Source organism: Camelus dromedarius, chromosome 8 (genome assembly GCF_036321535.1).
Source record: "Camelus dromedarius isolate mCamDro1 chromosome 8, mCamDro1.pat, whole genome shotgun sequence".
Classification (NCBI taxonomy): domain Eukaryota; kingdom Metazoa; phylum Chordata; class Mammalia; order Artiodactyla; family Camelidae; genus Camelus; species Camelus dromedarius.
In genome coordinates, this window is record NC_087443.1 from 20,462,218 (window position 1) to 20,486,594 (window position 24,377).

General features: G+C 42.3%; 1 protein-coding gene across 1 annotated transcript in view; it reads left to right on the plus strand.

Moving 5' to 3' along the window:
* Positions 1–24,377, plus strand: part of LOC105094662 (FERM and PDZ domain-containing protein 2) — a 52,598-nt gene that overhangs the window by 17,739 nt on the left and 10,482 nt on the right. Inside the window, exons 2-5 of the mRNA XM_064487956.1 lie at positions 16,256–16,381; positions 17,212–17,369; positions 21,638–21,703; positions 23,910–24,101. Coding sequence (XP_064344026.1) covers positions 16,256–16,381; positions 17,212–17,369; positions 21,638–21,703; positions 23,910–24,101 — 542 coding nt within the window. The remainder of the gene's footprint in view (positions 1–16,255; positions 16,382–17,211; positions 17,370–21,637; positions 21,704–23,909; positions 24,102–24,377) is intronic.

Consider the following 24,377-nt stretch of genomic DNA (forward strand, 5'->3'; position numbering starts at 1 on the left):
TTGTTTTAAATTTGTTTAAGAGAGATCACATAATTCACCAAATCCTTTCCTAGTCAGAGAAGCATAGTATAGTAAAGAGCTCTGGCGCTAGACTGATTTTTATATCCTTCACCCCATGATTTTATTGTAAAATTTTTCAAATATTCAAGAAATTTGAAAGAATTGTACAGTGAACACACACAACTTAACATTTAAATCCCATCAGTCATATTTTTTATATTTGCTTGATTGCAAATCAATCCTTTAATCATCTATCACCTTTTTTTTAAGGATATCTTTTATTTATTTTTTTTGAGGGGGTGGTAATTAGGTTTATTTATTTATTTAATGGAGATACTGGGGATTGAAGCCAGGACCTCGTGCATGCTAAGCACATACTCTACTGCGGAGCTATACCCTCCCCCTCCATCTTATTTTTTCAATGCATTCCAAAGAAAGTTGCAGACATCATACCCAAACACTTCAACATGCATATCATTAACTAGAATTCAGTGACCTGCTTGAAATTTAATCCTTATTAGTTACCAACAGTGTGCATTTGAGCATGTGACTTCAGTTCTCTGAACTTTGGAATCCTAATAGGTAAAATGCTCACATTAATAGTTACTTTATAGCGGGTTGTTAGGTGGCTTAAATGATATATGCATATACATACACATATGTATTTATTTACAGAGAAATGTTTAGGTGCACATATTTACTTATAAGGCATGCTGTAGGTTTGCATAGGTAGCCATTGCTATTGCCATTGTTAATCTGTGCCCTAGAGATCAAGAAAAAGTTATGGCCACTGACCCTCCTTCCTAACAGAGCTCCCTACCAGGAGGATGATGCTTACAGGGAGCTGCCGAGGGCAGAGGACTGGTGCATTACACAGACATTTACCTATCACAGCATGGTTCATCCTCCTGTCTCTGGGATTTGTAACCACAAACATTACAGGAACTGCATTTCTGTGGACAGAAATTCTAGTCTTGGGCTTTCTCTTCTATTCAGTGAACCGATTATGGGAGCGATTCAGGAAAAGCCAATTTTTCTTTCACATGCTGTGAAATCAGCATGGAATGCCAAACAATTTCCAGACAAAAGGCTGTCCAAAGAAGGTGCCATAAGGGCAGAATTTAAACACGGCCTGATGATAGTCACATGGGGTTTTCTTGTCCTCTTGCTTTCACTCTGCGTGGCAGGGAGTGTGCCTGGAGAAGCACTGCTGGGACAGGAGATGGGTATTTGAGTATTCTCAGCCACTTGTGGGACATCAAAGAACTATGGAGAAGTGGTCAATAACATAGGTACAGAGGATAGATAAGAAAGGTATATGAAGAGGGTATAGAGTCTTAACAGTGAAACTTGGATGACAGAGCACTTAATTATAATCAGAATGAGCAGCAATACATCCCATTAATGTGACTCAGGCAAATAAAGCTCATGAAAAAGTGCTCAGTACCCGTTGTAACAGGTTGTGTTGTAGAACAGAAAAGTCCCAAAGCTAAAAGTTCAGCTAGTTAATCTGTAAAACCTTGGACCCAGGTCCAGAATCTCTGAAACTCATCTGTAAACTAAATATTTAGACCCGGTAGCTTCCACTAGGGAAGTGAAACAAAAGTTTGGGAAGACAAAGACAGAGCATTAATAATTATAATATTCCTTTAAGGATCAGCCTTGTAATCATAAAGAAATGGGTTTATTTTTAAGATGTTTGAAGTATTTAAGAAATTATGACATATTAGAGAACACTCAGCATGCCTGACTTGTGATTTAATGTGAATTTGTAAGGATGTAATTAGTTAAGTTTATAAACAGTGTTTAAGGGTAGAAGGTATATGGAGACACATTCAACTCAAAAACAGTCAACTATTGGGGAAGGTATAGTTCAAGGGGTAGAACACATGCTTAGCATGCAGGAGGTTCTGGGTTCAATCCCCAGTACCTCCTCTAAAAATAAATAAATGAATAAACCTAATACCTCCTCCCTTAAAATTTTTTTAAAAAGAGTCAACAATTCCTTGATAATTAGAATTTGAAATTATAAACATAATATTAATTGCATCGGCACCACAAAATATGAAACGTTTACAAGAACCTGAATTGATATTCCACCTTTATCCTTTGGATTTATAGGAGTTGTGTATGTATATAAGAAGACTTGGCCTGATAGGTTTGTAACTTTGCTTTGGCTTAATTAAAAGTATTAAAGAAGTTGTGGTATATTTATACAATGGAATACTACTCAGCCATAAAAATATTAAAATCATGCCATTTGCAGCAACATGGATGGCCCTGGAGAATGTCATTCTAAGTGAAGTAAGCCAGAAAGAGAAAGAAAAACACCATATGATACCACTCATATGTGGAATCTAAAGAGAAAGACAAATGAACTTATATATAAAACAGAAACAGACTCACAGACATAGAAAACAAACTTATGGTTACCAGTGGGGAAAGGGGGTGGGAAGGGATAAATGGGGAGTTCCAGATTTGCAGATTCTGACTGGTATATATAAAATAGATGAACAAGTTTGTACTCTATAGCACAGGGAACTATACTTGATATCTTGTAGTAGCTTATGGTGAAAAAGAATTTGAAAGCAAATATATGTATATTCATATGACTAAAACATTGTGCTGTACACGAGAAATTGACACAACATTGTAAACTGACTATACTTCAATAAAAAAAAAGTATTAAAGTTTAAAATGCAGTTCAAATGTTCAAGGGAATTTAATTACCTAATTTTGAAAAAGGAGTTAATTTTCAGGAGTATTTAATATGTCAATCACAGATGTGATGTTTAGTTTATGATGTGTCAGCTTGGCTAAGCTACACAGTGGAAGGAAGGCCATTCATGGAGCAGGAAGTGGGTTCTCAGCAGACATTGAATCTGCTGACAACTTGATCTCGGGCTTCCCAGCCTCCAGAATTGTGAGAAATAAGTGTCTGTTGTTTATGAACGTCTGTTGCTTATAAGCCCCCTAGTCTATTCTGTTAGGGCAGCACAAACTCACTGAGACAGTACTCAAATCCATCCGGTGGTTATTTACCCAGTTTTGGAATGCATAATTGGAATAGGTATACTTAGTCACTGGCTTAACACCCACATTGGCCCCCTGACCTATGGAGTGAGGGCTCTTGTGGTGGGAAAGGCCAAGTGAAAGCCACTAGAAAACAGTCAACCAAAAGCAATACTGCATTTCTGGAGGGATTACAAAGATTAGTGGCACCACCAAGGACTTGAAGATGTAGGGTAGGGACGCTTAACACATCCTTGTCCAGTTCTTCTATCTGACCCGTGCAGAATACAGATGGATCTTGGAGAGTGATGGTAGATTGTTGTAAACATAATCATAACTCCTGTTGTCCCAGATGTGGTTTCATTGCTTGAGCAAATCAGCACATCCCCTGGTACCCAGTTTGTAGCTATTGACCTGGCAAATGCCTTTTTCTCCTTTCTTATCCATAAGGACCACCAGAAGCAGCTTGCTTTCCACTGTCAAGACCAGCAGTACACCATTGGCATCCTTCATTAGGGGCATATCAACTCTCTAGCCCTCTGACTTTTCTTGGGAGGAGAAATGGCCGGAGGTCCAATCTATACCGATTCATTGGCCGTGGCCAATAACTTAGCTGGATGGTCAGGGACTTGGAAAGAATATGATTAAAAAATTGGTCACAAGGAGGTCTGGGGAGGAAGTATGTGGTCAGGCTTCTCTGAGTGGGCAAATTACTACTGGTTCTCTGGAGAACTCCCTGACAGTTATATTATGAATTAGTTGAGCATTCATCAAATATCCTATGAAGTGGTTCTTTTTTATATCAATCACTGGATGAATGGAGCATAATACTTTAAAACTGAATTTAAGGTTTAAGACAAAGCAGCTTTAAAAATTCACAACATCAATACATTGAATGCTGTGGGGAGAGTAGAGCTCAGCTATTTATATCCAATAATACTAATTTTTCACTTACTTTAAGTATATACAGTTTTCTTTTTAAATAAATGCACTTAAATTGAAAAAAAACCCCACTTGCCTCATTAGGTAATAAAGGAATGTGGCAAATACTGGGGAGATGGTATGTGAAAGTGGAAGATGGGAGTGATCATGTTTAGAATACTCTAAATATTTTTCTGGACACAGTATCCAGTCTCTTATCTAGAAGAGCAGTCTTCCACCTTGGAGTTGAGGAAAGGTAGGTCGTCTGCTAGTTGCCTTTTTTCCATTTGCTTGTTCTGTTTCTCATAGTCATCTTGTAAAGTAAGAAGTATCATCTCGCTTTTGTAGATGAAGGAAATGAGATTTTAGGAGTTTACTGGTTCAAGGTCATGTTACGCTGCAGCCAGTATTTAAATCAGGGAGCAGGTCAGGGCCTCTGTGGAGAATGTGGCAGCGATGTCATTTCATGCACAGCTCGCTGGAGGTCAGGTTTCAAGGAGCTCCCTGTAGGAGAGGTCTGGAAGATAAAAGCCCCGGCCACTTTACCTCTTTAAACAGAGCCCAGATGAGACCTCCCGGTGGGGAAGATGCCTTTTGCCTTCTGGAAAGTTTTGCTCAGATTTAGGTCTGAGTGCAGGTGGATGGTTTTTAATGAATGTCCAAAGGGAGAAGAAATGAAGGGAGACACATGGGACCAGAGGAAGAGAGAAACAAAGATCATTCTTTGCTTTGATTCCTGGGGAGCCCCATATCCTTCCCTCATCCCTCCCCGTGGTGTCTATTTTGGGGACATTGAGATATTTTAGGAATTTTGCTAAGGTTGAAAATGGGAAGTTTATAGCGCCTCCATCCTGGCAGACAGATGGAAACAATTAACACCATATCTTAACATTCTCATAGTTGGAAGCTACTCAGCAGCCCTGATGCTTAAAATAGGGATTTTAAGTTGGCTGGAGCAGAGATGGAAAGAGAAGGGAAATCAGATGTGCTCAGCACCTTTCATATACTGAGCACTTTAATATAATCTTCCCAAAAGTTCCCAGGGAGCTGACATGATGCACCCTACTTCCCAGACGACAAAACTGAGGCTCAGAGAGGTTAAGTATGTGCTTTGTGCTCAGGCTCACACAGCCTGACAGCCTGGCTGGGGGATTCAGCCTCCCTAAGCTCATGTCTTTTTTTAGCCAACAGGTAGACAGTGTTGAATGAAAAAGAGGCTTTGATAGACTGAATGATGCCTCCCTCCACTGTACCCCTACTCCCCCCCGCCAAAGATATCCACATCCTGATCTGTGGAACCTGAGAATATTACCTTAAATGGCAAAAAAATACTCTGCAGTGGTGATTAAGTTATAGGATCCTGAGATGGGGAGATTATACTGGGTTGTTCAGGTGGACTATAATCCCAAATGTCCTCAAAAGAGGCAGGTGGAGGGAGATTTCAAACAGACAGAAGAGGAGAAGGTGAGGTGACTACAGAGGCAGAGATGGGAGTGATGTGGCCACAAGCTGAGAGATGCTGGTGGCCACAAACACTGGAAGAGACAAGGAACAGAGCCTCCCTGCAAGCCTCCGGAGGGAAGGCGGCCCTGCCAACACCAATCTCAGCCCTGTGAAATGAACTTCTCTGCGATAATAATTTCTACAAACTGCCAAGTTTGTGGTAACTTGCTATGGCAGCCACAGGAAGCTGTTACAAGATCTGAGATAGAATTGCAAGGGACAACATTTCAGGGACAGTGAGAAGGAGAAAGCATACTGAGAAAGTTAGGGGGAACCAGGTGTCTGAGGAACAGGGAGAGTTTCACAGAGGGAGTGGCTCCCAGTGGCCTGTCCCCATGAGACTAGAGGCTGTGCACATTGTCCCCACTGTACAGGTCTCCCCCACTCACTCCCACCTTCATGCCCTCTATTCCTGGGCAGTGGCCCCTTGAAGTCCCGAGCTAAGAAAGGTCTTTGCAGCTCCAGAGATCTTGGTCCAAGTTCCGTCCCCTTTCAGAGGTGTCTCCTAGGGCACTGCAGAGGGTTATAAATCACGCCAACCACACAGAGTTTAAGACCAGAGATCATCATTGGTGCCTTGGTGGAGAGTGAGGGAGAGGAGCTAAATGAGGGCAGAATGCGGGGATGTGACTACAATCTCACTGCCCAAAAGCCATTACACAGTCAGTCAAGAGATGGTCAGGATCAATAGAGATCCTTACTTCTTCAGAAGCCAGTGCTTTCCAAACACTACAAAATATCATGACAATAAATGCGGAAGGCATGCCCTTGGGTGGGTGGCTTGATCCACCAGCTGGGACTTGGTGACTGTCCCTGTGCAAATGTCCAGGTGTCTTGGACATGGTTGTTCCTGAGGGGCAGGGGACAGATGTGAGCCTTGCCCTTGAGAAAAGTCCTCCCCACTTACAGGACTGGTGAGGGTTTAAATGAGATAAGGTGTTAGACTCTGGCCCTCAGGCACAGTCACTTCCCTCTCTTCTCTAGTTAGTACTCAGCCCCGTGACTGTGTCAGCGAGGCTTCTGCCTGGCTTTGTTCAGTGTGGGTTGCATTTCTGCCACAAGCTAGCAGGTTGGCCAAGTTTCCTACAGCTCCTGGGCAAAAATGCAAACTCCTCTCCTTGGCCTGAGAGGCCCGGCAGAAGGGCGCTTGGCCAGCCCTGCTCTTCCCCTCACACCTGTCGGCCCCCTTGCTCGCCTCCATCACCCCGTGTTCCTGCCCCTCTGGTCTTGGAATCGGCCAACCCCCGAGATTCTGTGCCTGGTACTCTCTCTGTCTGGAAAGTTCTTCCCAAGACTGGCGCCTTCTCAACCTTCAAGTCGCAGCTCAAATGTCACCTCCTGGAGGCATCTCTCGGGACCACTCCAGCTCCAGTGTCCCTAACACCAAAGGCATGTGGTAATGCATCACATTGTCTACTTGTTCCGCCTAGTCTTTCTCTCTGTGGAATTATTTCATCTGTTTATCTCCTCATGGTCTGTTCCCCTCTCCGCATTCCCCCCTACAATGGAACCCTCACAAAGGTAAGATGCTACTTGTACCTACCATTCTATTCGTAGCACAAAGCTTAAAATATACCAGGTCCTTGATAAGTATTTGTTGAGTAAAGGGATGGCTGAGGCAAGGGTATGGGGACAGCCTCACAGATGACGCTCAGGGCTGCTGCCACCATGGCTCACGTGAGAGGGCAGCCCAAGAAGAAGCACTAAAGAGCAAGGGCACGGATGGAGCTCCTAAGCCAAGCCAGACCCAGGTGTGAGGCTGCGGGAAGCCGGAAGCCAACAGGTGAGAATCTCTTGCAGACAAGATGCACCACAGGATGAGAATTTACAGAAGGGAGCCCCGGGAGACTCCTGAATGGGCAATGGGGTATCGGATGGAAAAAGAGACTTTTAGGTTATTAGATGACCACAGGAGATTTCAGAGAATGGAGCCAGTACAGAGGACTTGGGCCTCGGAGGCGAGATCCTGGAAGATACCTCAGAGATGAAGATACAGCAATGGAACTCCCCCTAAAAGACATGCCTTTTGGCTGGATGCTTTCTCCAAGCAGCCTCACTGGCAGGAGGACTGGGTTTAGCCATATGGTGGGATCCCTCCATCCTTTCGTTAACCGTCCCCTTTTTAGTCCATGGTACAGCAATACCATGTACTCGCCCACCAGACCGTTTAGAAAACCTTGGAGTGAAGCCCAGAGGCATCACAGTGTACTTGACTGTTTCATAGCCAGAGATTTACACACAGAAAGCTCTCAGGACAGTGCTTGTATTCAGTAAGCTCTATGGAATGTCTACTTGTATTGTTTTTAGAGAAAGTATCCGTTTGTTGGCTCTGAAATGACATTTGCAATATTACACAGAGATAGCGATGTTAATGTGAGTCCAGGTTGCTTCCTGAGGGATGGTGGGCTGGAGAAGAGTCCCTGGACTGACCCAAATGGATTATTCCTCATCAGAGTGGAGGGTGTGACCAGGGCTGCCATGGAAATCCAGAGCCCCGCATGGTTCCAGTCATCAAAACTCTTTCCAAACACCAACCTAGCCTGTGGGCAGAAAGTACTATTCAGCTGTGATCATGGAGACAGATGGAATTTGTACAGAAAAGCAGAAGGTGCACATTTTCTGTAGTAGATCATGTATGTGCATTGGGACAAGTGTGACAGATTTATTTTTTTTAATGGAAAAGATGATGGATAGTTTGCTGGCGCTTACTCCTGGGTTCAGCCTTGCATTTGATGAGGAAACTGTGATTCTGACACTTCCAACAACAACAGCTTCAAGCCTCCAGGAACTCAGCTCTAACAGCCAAGGGGCGCTTGATTGGCCAATGTGATTAGTGATGTGGTTTTTCTAGATGTTGGACGCTCCCTTATCTACCCTAGATAGAGAGAAAGAATGGTTGGGCCTTTTAGCTGGTTAGCATTTGTGGGCAGGATTTCAGAATAACTCTTCAGACAAGTTTAACATAACCAATGAAAGTTGTTAGATTCATATTTCAAGAAAGGAGGTGGTAGAAACAGAGATTTTTTTTCCTTTTTTTTGGATTTGCTTAAGAACATTTTTTGCAGGGCAATGCTTAAAGTTGTTTTAAACTTTATTTTTATTGTAAAATAACAGAAACAGAGAATCATAGGACAAATGGAAAGCTTAATGAGTAATTTAAGGTGAACACCTGTGTAACCATTGCCAGTCCAAGACACAGAACTTTGCCGCCAGTTCCAGAAGCCCCTCAGTATATTCCATTTCAGTCACAGGGAACCATTCTCCTGATTTTTACAGTCACCACTTCATTTTGTTTCTTTATAGCTTTATGTATCCTTCAAATGTGCATCCATAGACATTATAGTTAGTTGTGCTCATTAAAAGAAAAGTTGATATGTCTTTTAAATACAGGTTCCCTTCTATCTCCTTCTTTTAAAAACAATTATTGAGATGTAATTCACATACCATAAAATAAACCGTTCAAAGTGTACAATTCAGAAGTGTTTAGTATGTTCACTAAGTTGCTTAACTATCACCACTAATTCCAGAATATTGTCATCACACCCAAAAGAAATCTATACCCATTAGCAGTCATTCCTCAGTTCCTCCTCCCCCTACCCTTGCCAACTGCCAATCTACTTTGTCTCTACTGATGTGTTTATTCTGGCTATTTCATAGGAATGAAATCATACAGTATGTGATCTCTAGTGATTAGCTTCTTTCACTTAGCATAGTGTTTTCAAGATTCATCAATTTTGAATGGCATAGATTGTGGTGATGGTTTCATGGGTATATATTTATCTCCAAACTCATCAAATTGCATACATTAAATACAAACAGCTTTTTGTATGTCAGTCCTACCTTAATAAAGTGGTTTAAAAAAAGATTTGTTCATCTTTGGCATGTAGCTGTAAGTACTTTGTTCCTTTTCACCACTGTATAATATTCCATTGAATGTGTATACCACATTTTGTACATCCATTCATCAGTCAATGGATATTTGGGTGGTTTCCACTTTGGGGACATTATCAATAATGCAGCTATGAATATTTGTGCACAAGTTTTGGTGTAGACATATATTTACATTTCTCTTGGGTATATACCTGGGAGTGAAATTGCTGAGTCATATGGTAACTCTACAATCGACTCTAAGGAACAGCTGAACTGTTTTCCAAAGTGGCTACACTACGTTATACTCCCGTCAGCACTATATGAAGGTTCCAATTTCTCCACATTTTGTCAACACTTTCTGTTGTCCATCTTTTGGTTATAGCTATCCTTATAGATGTGAAATATGATCTCATTGTAGTTTGATTTGCACTTACCTAATGATTAGTGATGTTGAGCATCTTTTCATGTCCTTAACTGGTTACTTGATAAAGCTTCTTTGGAGAAATGCCTATTCATATCTTTTGTCCATTTTTAAACTGGGTTATTTGTCTTTTATTGTTGAAATGTGAAAGTTCTTTATATAGTCAGGATACTGTTCTCTTATCAGACATATGATAAGCAAATAATTTCTCCCTTTCTGTGAGTTGTCTTTTCACTTTTTAAGTAGAGAAGCATAGAAGCTTTTAATTTTGATGAAATCTGATTTATCTGTTTTTTTGTTGCTGCTCATGTTTTTGGTACCATATTTATAGATCCATTGCCAAATCCTAAGTCATGTAGATTTTGCACCAATGTTTTCTTCTGAGAGTTTTATATCTTTTGCTCTTATGTTTAGGTCTTAGATCCATTTTGAGTTTACTTTTGTTTATGACATGAAGTAGGAGTCCAACTTTATTCTTTTGCATGTAGAAACCAATTGTTTTAGCACTATTTGTTGAAAATAACCATCTTTACTCATTGATTTGTCTTGCTACACTTGTAAATCATCCATGAATTTTCTAGTTTCTTAAGATGGAAGGTAAGGTTATTGCATTGAGATCTTTATTTTCTTGTTAATATACATATTTTCAGATATAATTTCCCTTTAAACACTACTTAATTGCAACTGATAAGTTTTGGTATATTGTGTTTTGGTTTTTATTAATCTCAAAGTATTTTCTAATTTTCCTTGTGATTTCTTCTTTGACCCATTGGCTATTTATGGTATTTAACTTCTACATTTGTTAATTCTCCAAATTTTCATCTTTTATTAATTTCTAACTTTATTCTGTTGTTTTCTGAGTACATAATTTGTGTAACTTCAATCTTTTTAAATTTATTAAGTCTTGTGTTATGATCTGGCATATGGTTTATCCAGGAAAATGTTTTATGTGTGCTTGAGAAGTATGTGTATTCTTCTGTTGTTGGATGATATGCTTTATAAAGTCATTTAAGATTAGTTGATTTATAGTGTTGCTAAAGTCTTTGTTTGTCTTCTTTATAGTTTTTCTATCCATTATTGAAAATGTGGTAATGAAGTCTATATTTTTGTTGAATTGTCCATTTCTCCCTTCATTCTGTTAATTTTCATTTCATGTATTTTGAGACTGTATTGCTTAAGTAATATATATTTATTTTTGATATATATTCTTGGTGCATTGACCCTTTTGTCATCATATGATGTCCTTCATTGTTTCTAGTAGTAATTTTTGTCTTAGATACTATTTTGTGCCCAGTCTCTCTTTTGGTTATTGTTTACATGGTATATTTTTTCCCAAACTTTTACTTTTAGTTTATTTGTGACTTTGAATCTAAAGTATGTCTCTTGTAGATAAATACAGTTGGATCATATATTTTAAAAGATGAATTCTGACAATCTCTGCCTGTTGATTGGAGTGCTTAATCTATTTAGTTTTAATGTAATTACTGGTAAGATAGGATTTACTTTTGCCATTTTTCTGTTTTTTTTTTTTCTATAGGTCTTATGCCCTTTTTTGTCCCTCTTTTTCTCCATTACTGCCTTCATTTCCATTAAATAGATATTTTCTCTTGTATTGTTTTAATTTCCTTATCATTTCTGTTATTATACTTTTTGGAGTTACATTCTTAGTGGTTTCCCTGGGGATCACAATTAACAATTTATAACAATCTAGTTTGTATTAGTCTCAACTTAATTTCAATAGTGTATAAAATTTTATTCCTGTATAACTCTATTCCTTACCCTCTCCTTTGTGCTGTTATTGTCATATAAATCACACCTTCATGCATTCCATGCCAATAAACACCGATTTATAATTATTGCTTTATACAGTTGTCTTCTAAATCCAACGGGAGGAAAAACATGTTCTAGTCAAAAATCGTTTTCATTATCTTTTATATTTACCTATGTAATCACTTTCACCACTGCTCTTATTTTGCCATGTGGATTTGAGTTTTTGTCTAGTACCTTTTCGTTTCAGACTAAAGAATTTCTTTTAGGATTTCTTGGATGGCAAGTCTCTGCTTCCTGTAAGTTCTCGATTTTTACTTATGAGGGTATTTCTTAATTTTTCTATCAATTTCAAATTTTTGTTGTTGTTGTTGTTAAATACAAAATTCTTGGTTGGCAACCTCTTCCTCTCCCCAGCTACCCAGCATTTTGAATATGTCATATAAGTGCCTTCTGGCCTCCATGATTCTGAGGACAAAGCCATTAATCTTATTGAGGATTCTTTATATGTGATGCTGCTTTCCATATTCTCTTTGTCTATTTTTGACAGCTTGATTAACATGTGTCCAGCTATGGATCTCTTTGAGTTTATTCTACTTGGAGTTCATTGAGCTTCTTAGATGTGTAGAGTCATCTTTTTCATCAAATTTGGAATTTTTTGGCCATTAGTTTTCAAATATTTTTTCTGTCCCTTTTTCTCTCTCCTCTCCTTCTGTGACTTCTATTATGCATATGCTGACAAATGTGATGGCATCCCACAGGTCTCTGAGGCGCTCTGTTTATTTTTCTTCATTAGTTTTTTCTTTCTGTTCCTCAGACTGGATAATCTCAATTGTCTTCAAGTTTACTGTTTTTCCTTCCTGATAAAATCAGTTGTTGAGCTCCCTCCCTCTTTCATTTCAGTTATCATACTTTCCTTTTTGGTTATTTTTCTTATACTTTCTCTTTATTGAAATTATCTATTTAATGAGATATTATTGCTATGTTTTCCTTTAGTTCTTCAGACATGATTTTCCTTAGTAATTTGAACATATTTTAAATAGCTGATATAAAGTTTTTCTCTAGTAAGTCCAACATCTGGGATTCCTTAGGAACAATGACTATTTAACTACTTTTTACCTCTGTTTATGGGCTATATTTTCTTGTTTCTTTGAATGTCTCATACTTTTTCTGTTGAAAACTGGACATTTAAAATAACATAATATGGCACTTCTGGAAATCATATCCCCTCACCCCTGCCAGGGTTTGTTGTTTTTGCCATTTGTTGTTTTTGTTGTTTGCTTATTTACTTTCCTGAACTAATTTTGTAAGTCTGTATTCTTTGTCATGTATGGCCACTGAAGTCTCTGCTCAGTTAATTTAGCGGTGACCTAATGATTAGACAGGGATTTCTTTAAGTGCTTGTAACCAATAATTCTCCCAGTCTTTGCTGGAGGGTTTTGTGTGGTGTGGGAACATGCCTTCAACGCTCAGCCAAGCAGAAGATGCTCTGTCTTAGCCATCACTTCATACTTGCTCAGGGCCTCATGGTCAGTCAGAGGTGAGTGTTTAGGACCTTTCCATTTCTTCCCTTGGCATGTGTACAAGGCTGGGCATGTTCACAGCCCTGTACATGCATGTAGCCTTCTAGACTCTCAGGGATATTTTGGAGATTTTCAAAGGTTACTATAGACATCTTATTTCCCAGCTGCTTCTTTTAAGTTTTTTTTGATTAGTTTGCTGTTTGCCTACCTGTTATTGCTATCTCTAGCAAATACAATGTTAAACAATTGCTGTTGATTGTTTTTGAGAAATGTCCCTAGGGGAAAGACAGTTTGTACTGAGCAAGCTCCGAATCAGGTAAAGTACTAGCAAACATTGCGAGGGGATTTCCAGGGAACTGCCAGACAGGTCAAATAACAATAATTCTCTGAGAATGAGGTTTTGAAAGAACTACAACTATGTTTTGACCTTTACTGTGTCTGTAAGGCTGCTTATTTCATCATTGCCTTTATGGAGGGGAGAGTTTTGGGGAGGTTTTTACTCCGGCATTCTATTCTCATTTCCTCCTTTTCATTCCTCTCTCCTTCCTTCCTTCTTTTTAAAATAATTTATTTGCTGAAAACCCAGGCTGTTTGACTTGTAGAGTTTCCCAAGTTTGGATTTTGCAAGTTCAAAATATTCTTTATCCTCTAAAGTTCAAAACAATGGCAACTGGATACAAAGACCTGATCTGACTTAGGCTTAATCCCTTTGTAAGACTATAGATGGTGTTGTGTTCCTTCTACAGGAGGCACTCAGAATTAAATTAGGAGCAGAAATCTCATTCAACCAAGCCTAAGCCCCCTTACTAAGCTATTAGATAAGAAAAACTCAATATGTTGCTTTGTTGAATATAGAATTTTTCTAATGGATCTAAGACCATCCATAACCATAATAATTTTTGTAGTTTTTCAGTACCATACATTAATTACCTATGAATACTCGGTTAGTGTTGCCCAGTAATAATCACAAAAGCTAATATTTATACAGTGTTTATTTTGTGTTAGGTACTATTCGACCCCCTTTTACATATTGTGCATATTTTTCATTTGTCTCCTTTTGATCCGTAGTAATATTTCTCTAAGGGCTAGTGATGTTGAACATCTTTTTTTCTTTGTCATTTGTATATTCTCTTTGGTGAAGTGCCTGTTCATGCCTTTTGCCCATTTTCTAATTGGATGGTTTATTTTCTAATTGATGAGTTTTGAGAGTTCTTTATAAATACTCTATACATGTATATTTTGTCAGATATGTGGTTTTCAAATATTTTCTCCTAGTATTTAGCTTGTCTTTCCATCTTCTTAACAGCGTCTTTCTTTTTCTTAAATTTTATTTATTTATTTTTATTAATTTGGGGGGGTAATTAAGTTTATTTATTTATGTTTGGAGACAGCACTGGGGACTGAACCCAGGACCTCGTGCATGCTAAGCATGTGCTCTGCCACTTGAACTATATCCTCCCCACAACAGCATCGTTCTAAGAGCAAAAGTTTTTAATTTTGATGAGGTCCAATTTGTCAGTTTTTTTCTTTGTATTTTTGGTGTCAAGTCTAAGAACCTGTTGCCTAGTCCTAGATCCCAAATATCATGTCCTATTTTTTTCTAAAAACTTATAATTTTATGTTCTACATTAATCTGTCATCCATTTTGGGTTAATTTTTGTATAAGGTGCGTTTTTTTCTTGATGGGCCCAGTACTATTTGTTGAAAAGCCCGTCCTTCCTCCATTGAATTACTGCGCTGAAACGATGGCCTTAACTAGCTACACCAGCTTTTCTAGACTTTTAATGTATTTTTCTCTAGTCATAAAGTAACTAGAAAAAAACACATTTCATATATTTTGAGAGTCAGAGATTTCATTTCTTAGTAGTCCATAGGTCTTAAGAAAGGTTTGAAAGAAGTAGGAGGAAGAATAAAGAAAAGAAAGACAAGAGAGGGCCTGTGTTTCAGTTTTGTTTGTTTGTTTTAACTTTTTTTTATTGAGTTATAGTCATTTTACAATGTTGTGTCAAATTCCAGCGTAGAGCACAATTTTTCGGTTGTACATGAACATACGTATAGTCATTGTTTTTTTGTTGTGAGTGTATTTCAGTTTTGATTCCATCATTTCTTCTCCTAGGTTCCCTTGGATTGCTTTCCTACCTGTAAATAGGACCAACAGCCCCTCTTCATAGACTCCTTGTGATAAATAGCATCTCACACAGAAAGCTTCTCCCTAGGTCCTGCTGTAGTGCCCTTCTGGCCCCTGGGGGACAGACAGAAGAGCCAGGCTTCCTCTCCTGGGAATCTGTCTCTCTTCCTAAGACTGCAGGAGGCTGGACTTAGAGGCATATGTAGAGAGCAGCTGGTGAGAGGAGAGCCTGGATTAGCATATCGGATGGAAGGTTGAGGGGGGCCATAATGTGCTCCCCACCCCGCCAGCCCCCAACACAGCACACCCGCCCTCCCAGCTCTGGCTCTGGAAAAGATCAGTGACGTAAATGGATTAGGAAAAGCCTGCCTGGCCTCTTCCTGCTGCCACCGCACCTGGAGATTAGTGGGTGGCAGCTTTGTCAGGGGGACAGACATTTAAATGTCAGCTTTAGTTTAAAGGAGCACTTCTAGGAAGAGAGAGGAGAGAAGACCAGCCTTCCTCACCTCCTCCTCCAGCAAATCAGTCCCGTGCTTTCCTATGAGTCTGCACCTTTTCAAAACACAGCGCTTACTATTCCGTCTAGCGAGTCTCGTCTTTCAGGCAGGTGTTAGTGATCATTAGAGACTGGGCTGGTGCTGGCATCAAATCCAGCTCTGGATGTGGCAGCCGGAGAGGAAAAGACATGAATCATGCATTGGACGCAAAAGAGGTTGTTAACCCACTTTCCCAGACAGAGAGGAGAGCAGGCAAGAGACATTCCCCGGGCAAGGAAGCTCTCTGCAACAGCGCATGCCCAGCTCAGAGGGAGCCATTCTCATGGTTCATTTGTTCATTTATTGACTTAACCCTTAATTGGAAGATTATTTATTTTTTATGTACTTATTCACTGAGAACCAGCCGAGCCCAGCCAGCCCCTACCCCAGTGAGTATTTCTTTAGCTTCTCCCATGTGCCTGGCTCTGTGCCCAGCCCTGGGGTTGCAAGTGATAAAACACGGGGCTGGTGTGCTGCAGAGGGGGCTGGACCATGCCTGGGCTGGCATGGTGACTGCTAGTCCAGACACGCTCCTGAGCATTACAAGGTCTCTGCCACACGCATGTCTTTGCAGGCATGAGCCCGGCCTCTGTGACTCTGGCCAGTGTCCTGCAGGTCCGGGGCGAAGCTCTGTCTGAGGAGGAAATCTGGTCCCTCTTGTCCCTGGCTGCTGAGAGACTGCTGGAAGACCTTCGTGATGGTAAGAGAGTGTGTCTGGGGCAGCTGAGTCACAGAGAGCTGAACGGGAAGCTTCCTAAACAGACATCTCCAGATGCTGCTTCCCAATCTGTCATCAGTCCGAGATGTTAGAACCAGTAGGCAGAGGACACCCACCCACGGAGCTGCTCTGGGAAGGCAGCGCTGTCTCTGGACCCATGGCACAGGGCAGAGTTGGAAGAAAGTCTCTGCTGCCGCCTTGGTATTGCAGCTTTTCCTGGGCATTAAATTGATAACTGGAACAAACACTGAGTGCCCAGACTCAGATGTCAACTCAGAAGTCACACGTGCTTGGGGGCTGCCAGGAGGCGGTGGAGGCTCCCCACGCGGGAGATGGCACACGCGCAGTCAGGGTGAGAGTCCCGACGTGGGGAGCTGAAGGGAGGCTGTGCACCTGCACTTTCAACTGCATCGTCCTCCTGAGTCTTCACTCCCTCCTTCCTGCCTTGGAGGTTCTGATGAACAGCGATAGTATGTCCAGCAGACCAGCTAACTTGGTTCCTGACTTGGTTCTAGAGAACTCAGACTTGTGCGAATTTCCAGGTGGACCTGACCTCTTTTTACCTTTTACCTTGAGATTCTTGGGTCACCTATGAATTTGGATGCAGGGGCTAGTTTCCCAGCCACTGCTGCTGCCACCATTCCTGCCAGCAACATGTCAGGGCTGAATTCCCTCCGCTCCCTGTTTCCTCGGTCCTTGCTCACAGTCTATCCCAGAGAAGGCTCTGCAAGACACCTGCTGGGCACAGTCCCATAGATGGCCCTCCAGACGGTGGCTCTGTCTCTATACCCCCATCACTGCCTTGGTTTCAGATTCCTCGGACTATGTGGTCTGCCCCTGGTCAGCCTTGCTTTCTGCAGCTGGAAGTCTTTCCTTCCAAGACCATATTTCTCACATAGAGGCAGCTCCTTTCAAGGCCCCTGAACTGCTGCAAGGACAGAGTGACGACGAGCAGCCTGATGCATCTCAGGTAAGGCACGTGGTGTCTCTGCAGCACCTCTGGACCTGTCCTCTGGGGAAGACCTGGTCCTAGGTCATCCCCAGCTCAGCCCTGAGGAATGGATTTAAAGAATTTATTCCTAGGCTTTCTTGCCAGCAACTTATTACCTCTTAGATGAGGCCAAATGAACTTCTCTGAGCCCCAAGTTCTATATCTGTAAAGTGGGGTTAATATGACCTAATCCATCACCTTACTGTAAACATTAAAAAAAAAAAAGTGCTGAAAAAACTGTAGGTTCATGGTCTGGGGCATTAGTACCATTGGCAGCATGGAGCCAAAATCCTAAAACAGACGCAACAAGTCCTCAACCGGGATGTATCGCAAGGCACGAGTAAAGATTGATTTAGCTGCAGCAAAGTTCACTGCTGTATTGTTGACATTAGTGATAAACTGGAAACAAGCTGAATGTCTGGTAAGAGCAGACATGAAATAAGACAGCATTAAAATGAAGCTGTAGAAACGTATGTAATGACTTGAAAAGAAATGAAACATACGTATGTACAGTGTGATCCTAATTGTGTACACACACACAGAGTTCTAAAAACATGTCTGCAGTGATTATTCCTGGGTGGCAACATCCGTGGTGATTTTTGTTTTTCCGTAGTTGTGTTTTGCTTTTGAATAGCACAAAGTTCTGGTTAAACATTCTTTTCAATTTTAAAAAGAAGAAATTCTAAGGAAAGAAGGATGTCAGCTAGGCACACAGTACTGGGCAGGGCATGGTGGGCATTTAGAGGTCAGTGAGTTCTGTTCCTTTCCCCTTCACGGGAAAAGTGCAGATCTGGAAAGTCCACTCCTCTCAGGAGGCATCCTGGAACAGGAGCTGCTTTGCCTTTTGGGCTCCGGGAACAGGGCATCAGTGGCTTACAGGTTTGGTTTGTCTGGACCCGTGTCTGACTGGTTTGTCTTCAAGTTAGATCATGACAGTGAAAGCATGACAGTCACCATTGCAGGGGCCAGGACTCTGTCACCCCACTTGCAATCGCCTCAGCACCCATTCCTATACTGTCGGGATCCCTGGGGTGAATGCCTGGACTCCTGTGTTGGACGCAGACTTGGGTGCCTCTCAGATTCCCTCTATTTGGGTCTTTTAGATGATGCACCACCCACACCTACACTGTGGACTCGGCTAAGAGGGCACAGCCTGAGCTGCGGGATCTGACTTTCTGAGCAACCGCTAGATGGTCCTGCTGCTGAAACCTGAACATGCGGGGTGGGGGCGGGCGGGGCGGGGGTGGTGCTAGTTTCCTATTGGGTGACCCTAGACCAATGGGAATGAGAGGTGGGAGGGGACTAAGAAGATAAATTCTCCCTTCTTTCTCTCTTTTCTTCTTCCTCTTTCTCTCTTTTCTTCTTCCTTCCTTCCTTCCTTCCTTCCTTCCTTCCTTCCTTCCTTCCTTCCCTCCCTCCCTCCCTCCCTCCCTCCCTCCCTCCTTTCTTTCTTTCTTTCTTTCTTTCTTTCTTTCTTTCTTTCTTTCTTTCTTTCTTTCTTTCTTTCTTTCTTTCTTTCTTTCTTTCTTTCTTTCTTTCTTTCTTTCTTTCTTTCTTTCTTTCTTTCTTCGCTCATTCATTCCTTCCTTCTTTCTTCATGAACTGCTTCAGGATAGGCAAGACTTCCAGGCCTTCTAGAGAAGTTCTGAGTGCAGAGGCCATGTCTGCTCTGCTTCCTGATGTGCTCTGTGTCTTGGTACAAGGAAGTGACCTACCAGCATGAGGACCCCACACATCACCGCCATCCTTGCCTCACTGTCCCATTTCTCCTCACCCTCATTGCCCTGGACTTGCAGTTCCTGTATGAAGTGTCAGCACTTAATCCTTGCTTCAGATTCTGTTTTCTCTGGGACCTGGGCTAAGACAGATCCTGAGTGCTCTTGGGGGTCTTTCTCTGTCCCGCTCAACTTGCATTGGTGAGGAATAGACATCACCTTCCTGACTGCAGCTTGACCTGCAACTGAGTGTCCTGTGAAGGTCTAGTCACTCCTTGCTCAGAGCATCCTGGAGCTGAGCCTAGCTGGGGAACATCCTCCTTCCTCTGCTGTGGTCCTCCATGGAGAGGAGTGAGGGCTCTCAGAGTTCCAAGGCTAAAGGAGGAGCCTGAGTTAAGAACCAGAGAGGTGTGTTGTGTTACTGAGATTTGGGGCCAGGAAGATGAGGGTGAGTTTGAGCTGAGAGAGGGTCAGTGCGGTCAGGGACTGAGTCCTGAATGAACCAAACAGCAATTTTTGTTGGTGGCTTAATTCTCTAGGTGTGGCATATGGGAGTGTGGCTTAAGGAGTAGAAGCCAATGACCTTGAGCCCTATTTGTTAGGCCAGGAAGCAGAGTCACCTGACCATTCTGTCTTACAGCATCCCTGCCACTCAGTTCTGTTAGTTGCTGTTCTCCATTCATCCCAGGCTCCTCTCTTCATCCAGTTTGGCTCGGGTCCTGGGGGAGGTGGAGTGGGCAATCAGGACAGTGGTCTCAGGACAGGCTGCACTCAGAATCCTCCCACAGCCCTGATTAGGAGGATGTACCTTGACTCCTCTCCTCAGGCCAACATTCAGCTCTAACCAGCACAGAGATGTTTGCCCCACTGCTTGGAGTGTTAGTCCCAGGTGCAGGTGGAAGGTATGGGCAGGTCTCTAAATCCAAGTCACTCATGCCACCATCATCAGCCCATCCCATGCTCGTGGCAGACATTATTAATCGATCATGATGTTCCTTCCTACTGAGCCAGGAGTTGCCTTCTTACCACCCTTCTCCAGGCAACAACTACCAGTGGGCAGGACTTGGGATTTGGGATGAAACCTGTTGTCATTGTGACCTTAGGCCTTGCCTTAGGGCAGTTTAAGATAGAGTCTTTGGAATCCAGGTAGGTTCCCAGGTGTGAATGAGGCCTCTGGCAATGCTCAGGCAGCCCTTCTCAGGATCCATTCTCGGAAATGAAAGTGCAGTTGGTGAACTTCCCTGCAGATGTCTAGTCACATTTATCAGAGGAGTGGTTGGCTGGTTGAGGGGCACAATTTCGGACAAAGAAGAGAACTAATTGGCATATGTGACACTGGACACATGCCCCTGACCTAAGATGTAAAAACCAAAACCCAACCCACCTGTGTTAAAGTCAGTCGATTGCTCAAGTAAACCACGTGTTTCTACATACCATGTTTTGTGAATTCAACATCTCCTTTTCAAAGTTCCTGGAGTCATTTCATGAAAAGAGAGATCTTAATGGAAATGTGCCTTTTCAGTTAAAATAGAAGCATAATAATAATAATAATAATAATAATAATAATAATAATAATAATAATAATAATAATAACATTTATGGAGGACTTCAGAGGTGACAGAGACAGGGCTCTGGGGCCTGGGTTCAAGTTTAGGCTTTAGGTTTTATTTGGGCAAGTTCCTTAACTTGTCTTTGCTTTAGTCTCCTCCTCTGTGAAATGGCGACAATTTTAAATACCGAGGATTTGTGGTGAAGACTAAATGAGTTAATATAAGTAAAAGACTTGGAGCATAGCTTGGTCTGTTATAAGGGCTTTCTGTCCAATAAAAACAAAACAATAATAGTAATTATTATTACCATCTACAGGTACTTTTTACTCATTTTAAAGATGAGGCTCAAAGAAGTCAGATATACTCTTTCATTACACACCATGTTGCTTTCTGACAACATATGATGCTTTTTAGTCAGGCTGAACCAGTGTGCCATGTACAGATGGCTATGGCTACTAGAAACAGAAACCTTAAAATACAGCAGCTGGAACCACAGATATAGTTATTATTTACTTAACAAGAAGTCTAGAGATTGGTCAGGGATTTAGTAAATATCATCAAGGATCCAGGCTGTATATTTCCATTCTACCCTCCTTAGCTGTTGCCCTTCTTGTCCTTACGCTTGTTGCCTCATGGTCACAAGATGGCTGCCATGATTCCATACATCACATCAGTGTTCAAGACAGAAAGAAAAGTGGAAAGGATGGGACCAGCCAATGTGCTCCTGTTAACAGTAAAGAACAAACTTTCTCAGAAGCCCCCTAACAGACTTACTTCACATCTTTCACAAAAATTGAATGTCACAGCCACTGAGGCTTTCAGCCTCTAGAGTAGGATGCAGCAAAGGTTAAGGGAGTTGCAGGTGCTTGTTGGGCTAGCCAGCCAACAGTGTCTGCCACACGTGGAAATTAATTATATGTTGTTTACAGGACCACAGAATAACAGGTGACAAATCTAATCATGTGCCTTTTCTCTTGGGCAGATGCATGTCTATTCTTTAGGAATGACCCTCTACTGGTCAGCAGGGTTTCATGTTCCACCAAATCAGGTTTGTAAAGAAGATAATCAAAGTCTTGCTAGGTCATATCTTTGGATTTATTTAGCATTTTGTTGTTGTTGTTTGTTTGTTTGTTTCTCTCTCCAGGGCAGGCACCACATCTGTTGAGCTATGTGCCATCACTCTGTCCTCCTAGGTTCTAGGAAGGCATTGACAGTTGATTAAAAACCTGGTCTCACTGAATCCAGAAACAATCTCAGACTCCTACTCAACGTGGCACGCTGGGCAGCCACAATTTGGGATTGGCAAACGTGATAAGACTTGTTTGCCACTCCAGCCTTGAAGAAGTAGGAAGCTAGAGGATTTTATAGATACTGAAGATACCAACTTATTAAAAAAAAAAGACTATAAAGCATCCCATCCCGAAGTGAGATACATCCATGAAAAAAGCTTCTGTGCTCAATCAATTTGGGAAAATGTTCCCTACAATATCTTCTTCTTGAAGATTTTTCAGAGCAGTTTGTGAGTGACCGAGAAGGCTTAAATCACAGAAACTTTTAAACTTTATCATAGCACTTTACAAAACTTTTGACTGCAGAGTGCATACGTGTGTTTGTGTGTGTGTGTGTAAATTTTCATCTGACATCATAATAATTCAGTACAAACTAGTGTAACAAGAACACATCCTGGAGAACTCTGCTCAGCCTGTTTGCCTCCTTTCTTTACTCCCTCCACCCCTCCCTCCCTTCCTTCCTTCCTTCTTTTCCTTCCTTCCTTCCTCCCTCCCTCCCTTCCTTCCATCTCACTTTTGCCCTCTCCAATTCAACATCCAGGCACTTCTGGTGCTCTTTCTTAAGAGAAACCTACTCACGTCCCTTTTCTGTGGAATCTTTCACTGCTCCCCACTCCCCATGGGCTTACATTCCACTTCTCAGCAGAGAATACCTGGAGTCCAGGATCAGTTCCTACCTGTGGCCCTGGTTCCTCTCTGGTACTCAGCCATAATCAGGACTGGCTTCGTGGGCATGTGGCCTGCATAATAGCACAGGGCCCTGCACTTGGAAGGGCCCCACACTTGATTTAATGCTCTGCTGTCACTGTCTTGAAATTCTTAACAATTTTGAACTACATTGTCCTTTTGCCCTGGGCCCCGGTCCTGCCCGCATCCTCCATCCTTCCAGACATATGCCAGCCTTTGCCTACGCTGGTCCCTCTGTCTGTGGCTCACTCCTCCACTTTTCTCCTGGTCAACCCCAGTGTGCTTTTTGAGATTCAGTTCAAATTCTTTCCCCATCTCCCTTCTTCCTCCCCAGGCTGAGTTGGTCCCCTTCCTCTGTGTTATTGCCATGTGTTGTACGTCCTGAGACCAAAGCCCTTATCAGCCTGTACTGTCCTTGTCTCTTTAAGTGACTGTCTTTCTTATCACACGGTGCACCTCTTGAAGGCAGGGACTGTCTCCCACCTTCTGTCTCAAGTAACTGTGCAGTCCCAGGTCCGTAAGAGGCACTCTGATGTGCAGGACTCAGTAACCTGGTTACACGTGAAGATAGGCACTCATAACTGATGCTGCAGGACAAGGAATGGTGGTGCAGCTTTCATCTGGAAAGTGACTTGCAGTGTGGGTGAGTGCGAGAAAACGCCTGATTGTGAGTCCGAACTTGAGACCTTCCCCGTGTAAATGGTGGCCATTTAAACTCAGGAGGGAAGTGTTTAATAAAACACCTAATTTTTCTTCTGCTTAATGTGTACATGTGACATAAAGTTCAACCAATGATGACTGACTGACCTTATGCTGAATGCTGGAGATTCCAAAGTGAAAAAGCCACAGTCCTTGTGCTCCTGGAGCTCCCATTCTAGGGTAAAGGTCCAGTGAGACCCACCTAAATCATTTGAGAAAATGACAAGCTGCCCAGATGCTCGTGAGTTAAAAGCTGCTCTCCCATTTGCTCTGGGTGCTTGGCATAGGTGGAAATCCATTTTGTCAAGCATCTATCTTTTGTAGACATTCCAAGCACATGGTCAGAGTCACTGCCAGGCACTGAAGGGCATTCCAGATGAGAAAGCAGCAGACTACACACAGCTGATGCAGAGATCATTGCTCAGCATTTTGTGGCCTCAGTGATGTCTCTGGTGCCCCTCCCAAAACTCCCCAGAAGGAGTGGCCACCTGTCTAGTTAATGAGAACATCTGTTCCCAGTCGTCCCCACCGCACACCTGACAAGGCGGTGGACTCAGCGGCCGCCCCTCTGCTCTCCAGCCCCTGCAGCTCTGTGAGCCCCTGCACTCCATTCTGCTGACCATGTGCGAAGACCAGCCCCGCAGGCGGCTGTCCCTGCCGTCCATCCTGGAAGCTTGTCGGGTTCACTGGGAAGAAGTGACTGTCTACCCAGCCTCTGCCAATCTCCACATCAGACAGCTGGTTGGCATGGTTCTGGGCACCATCTCCCAGGTCAGTGTAGATCTGCACTTTCCAACCCGGGAGCCACCAGCCGCATGTGGCTGTTGAAATTCAAATTTGCCAAGTTTGAAAGGAGGTCAAAGAAAATGTGCAATTCCTTAGCCACACCAACCACATTTCAAGTGTTCAGTAGCCACTTGTCGCTGGTGAGGACCATACTGGACAGGGCAGACCTAGAATTTTTTTTATGTGTTGGGTTTGGTTTGCTGTTTTGTTGAGAATTTTTGCATCTATGTTCATCAAAGATATTGGCCTGTTATTTTCTTC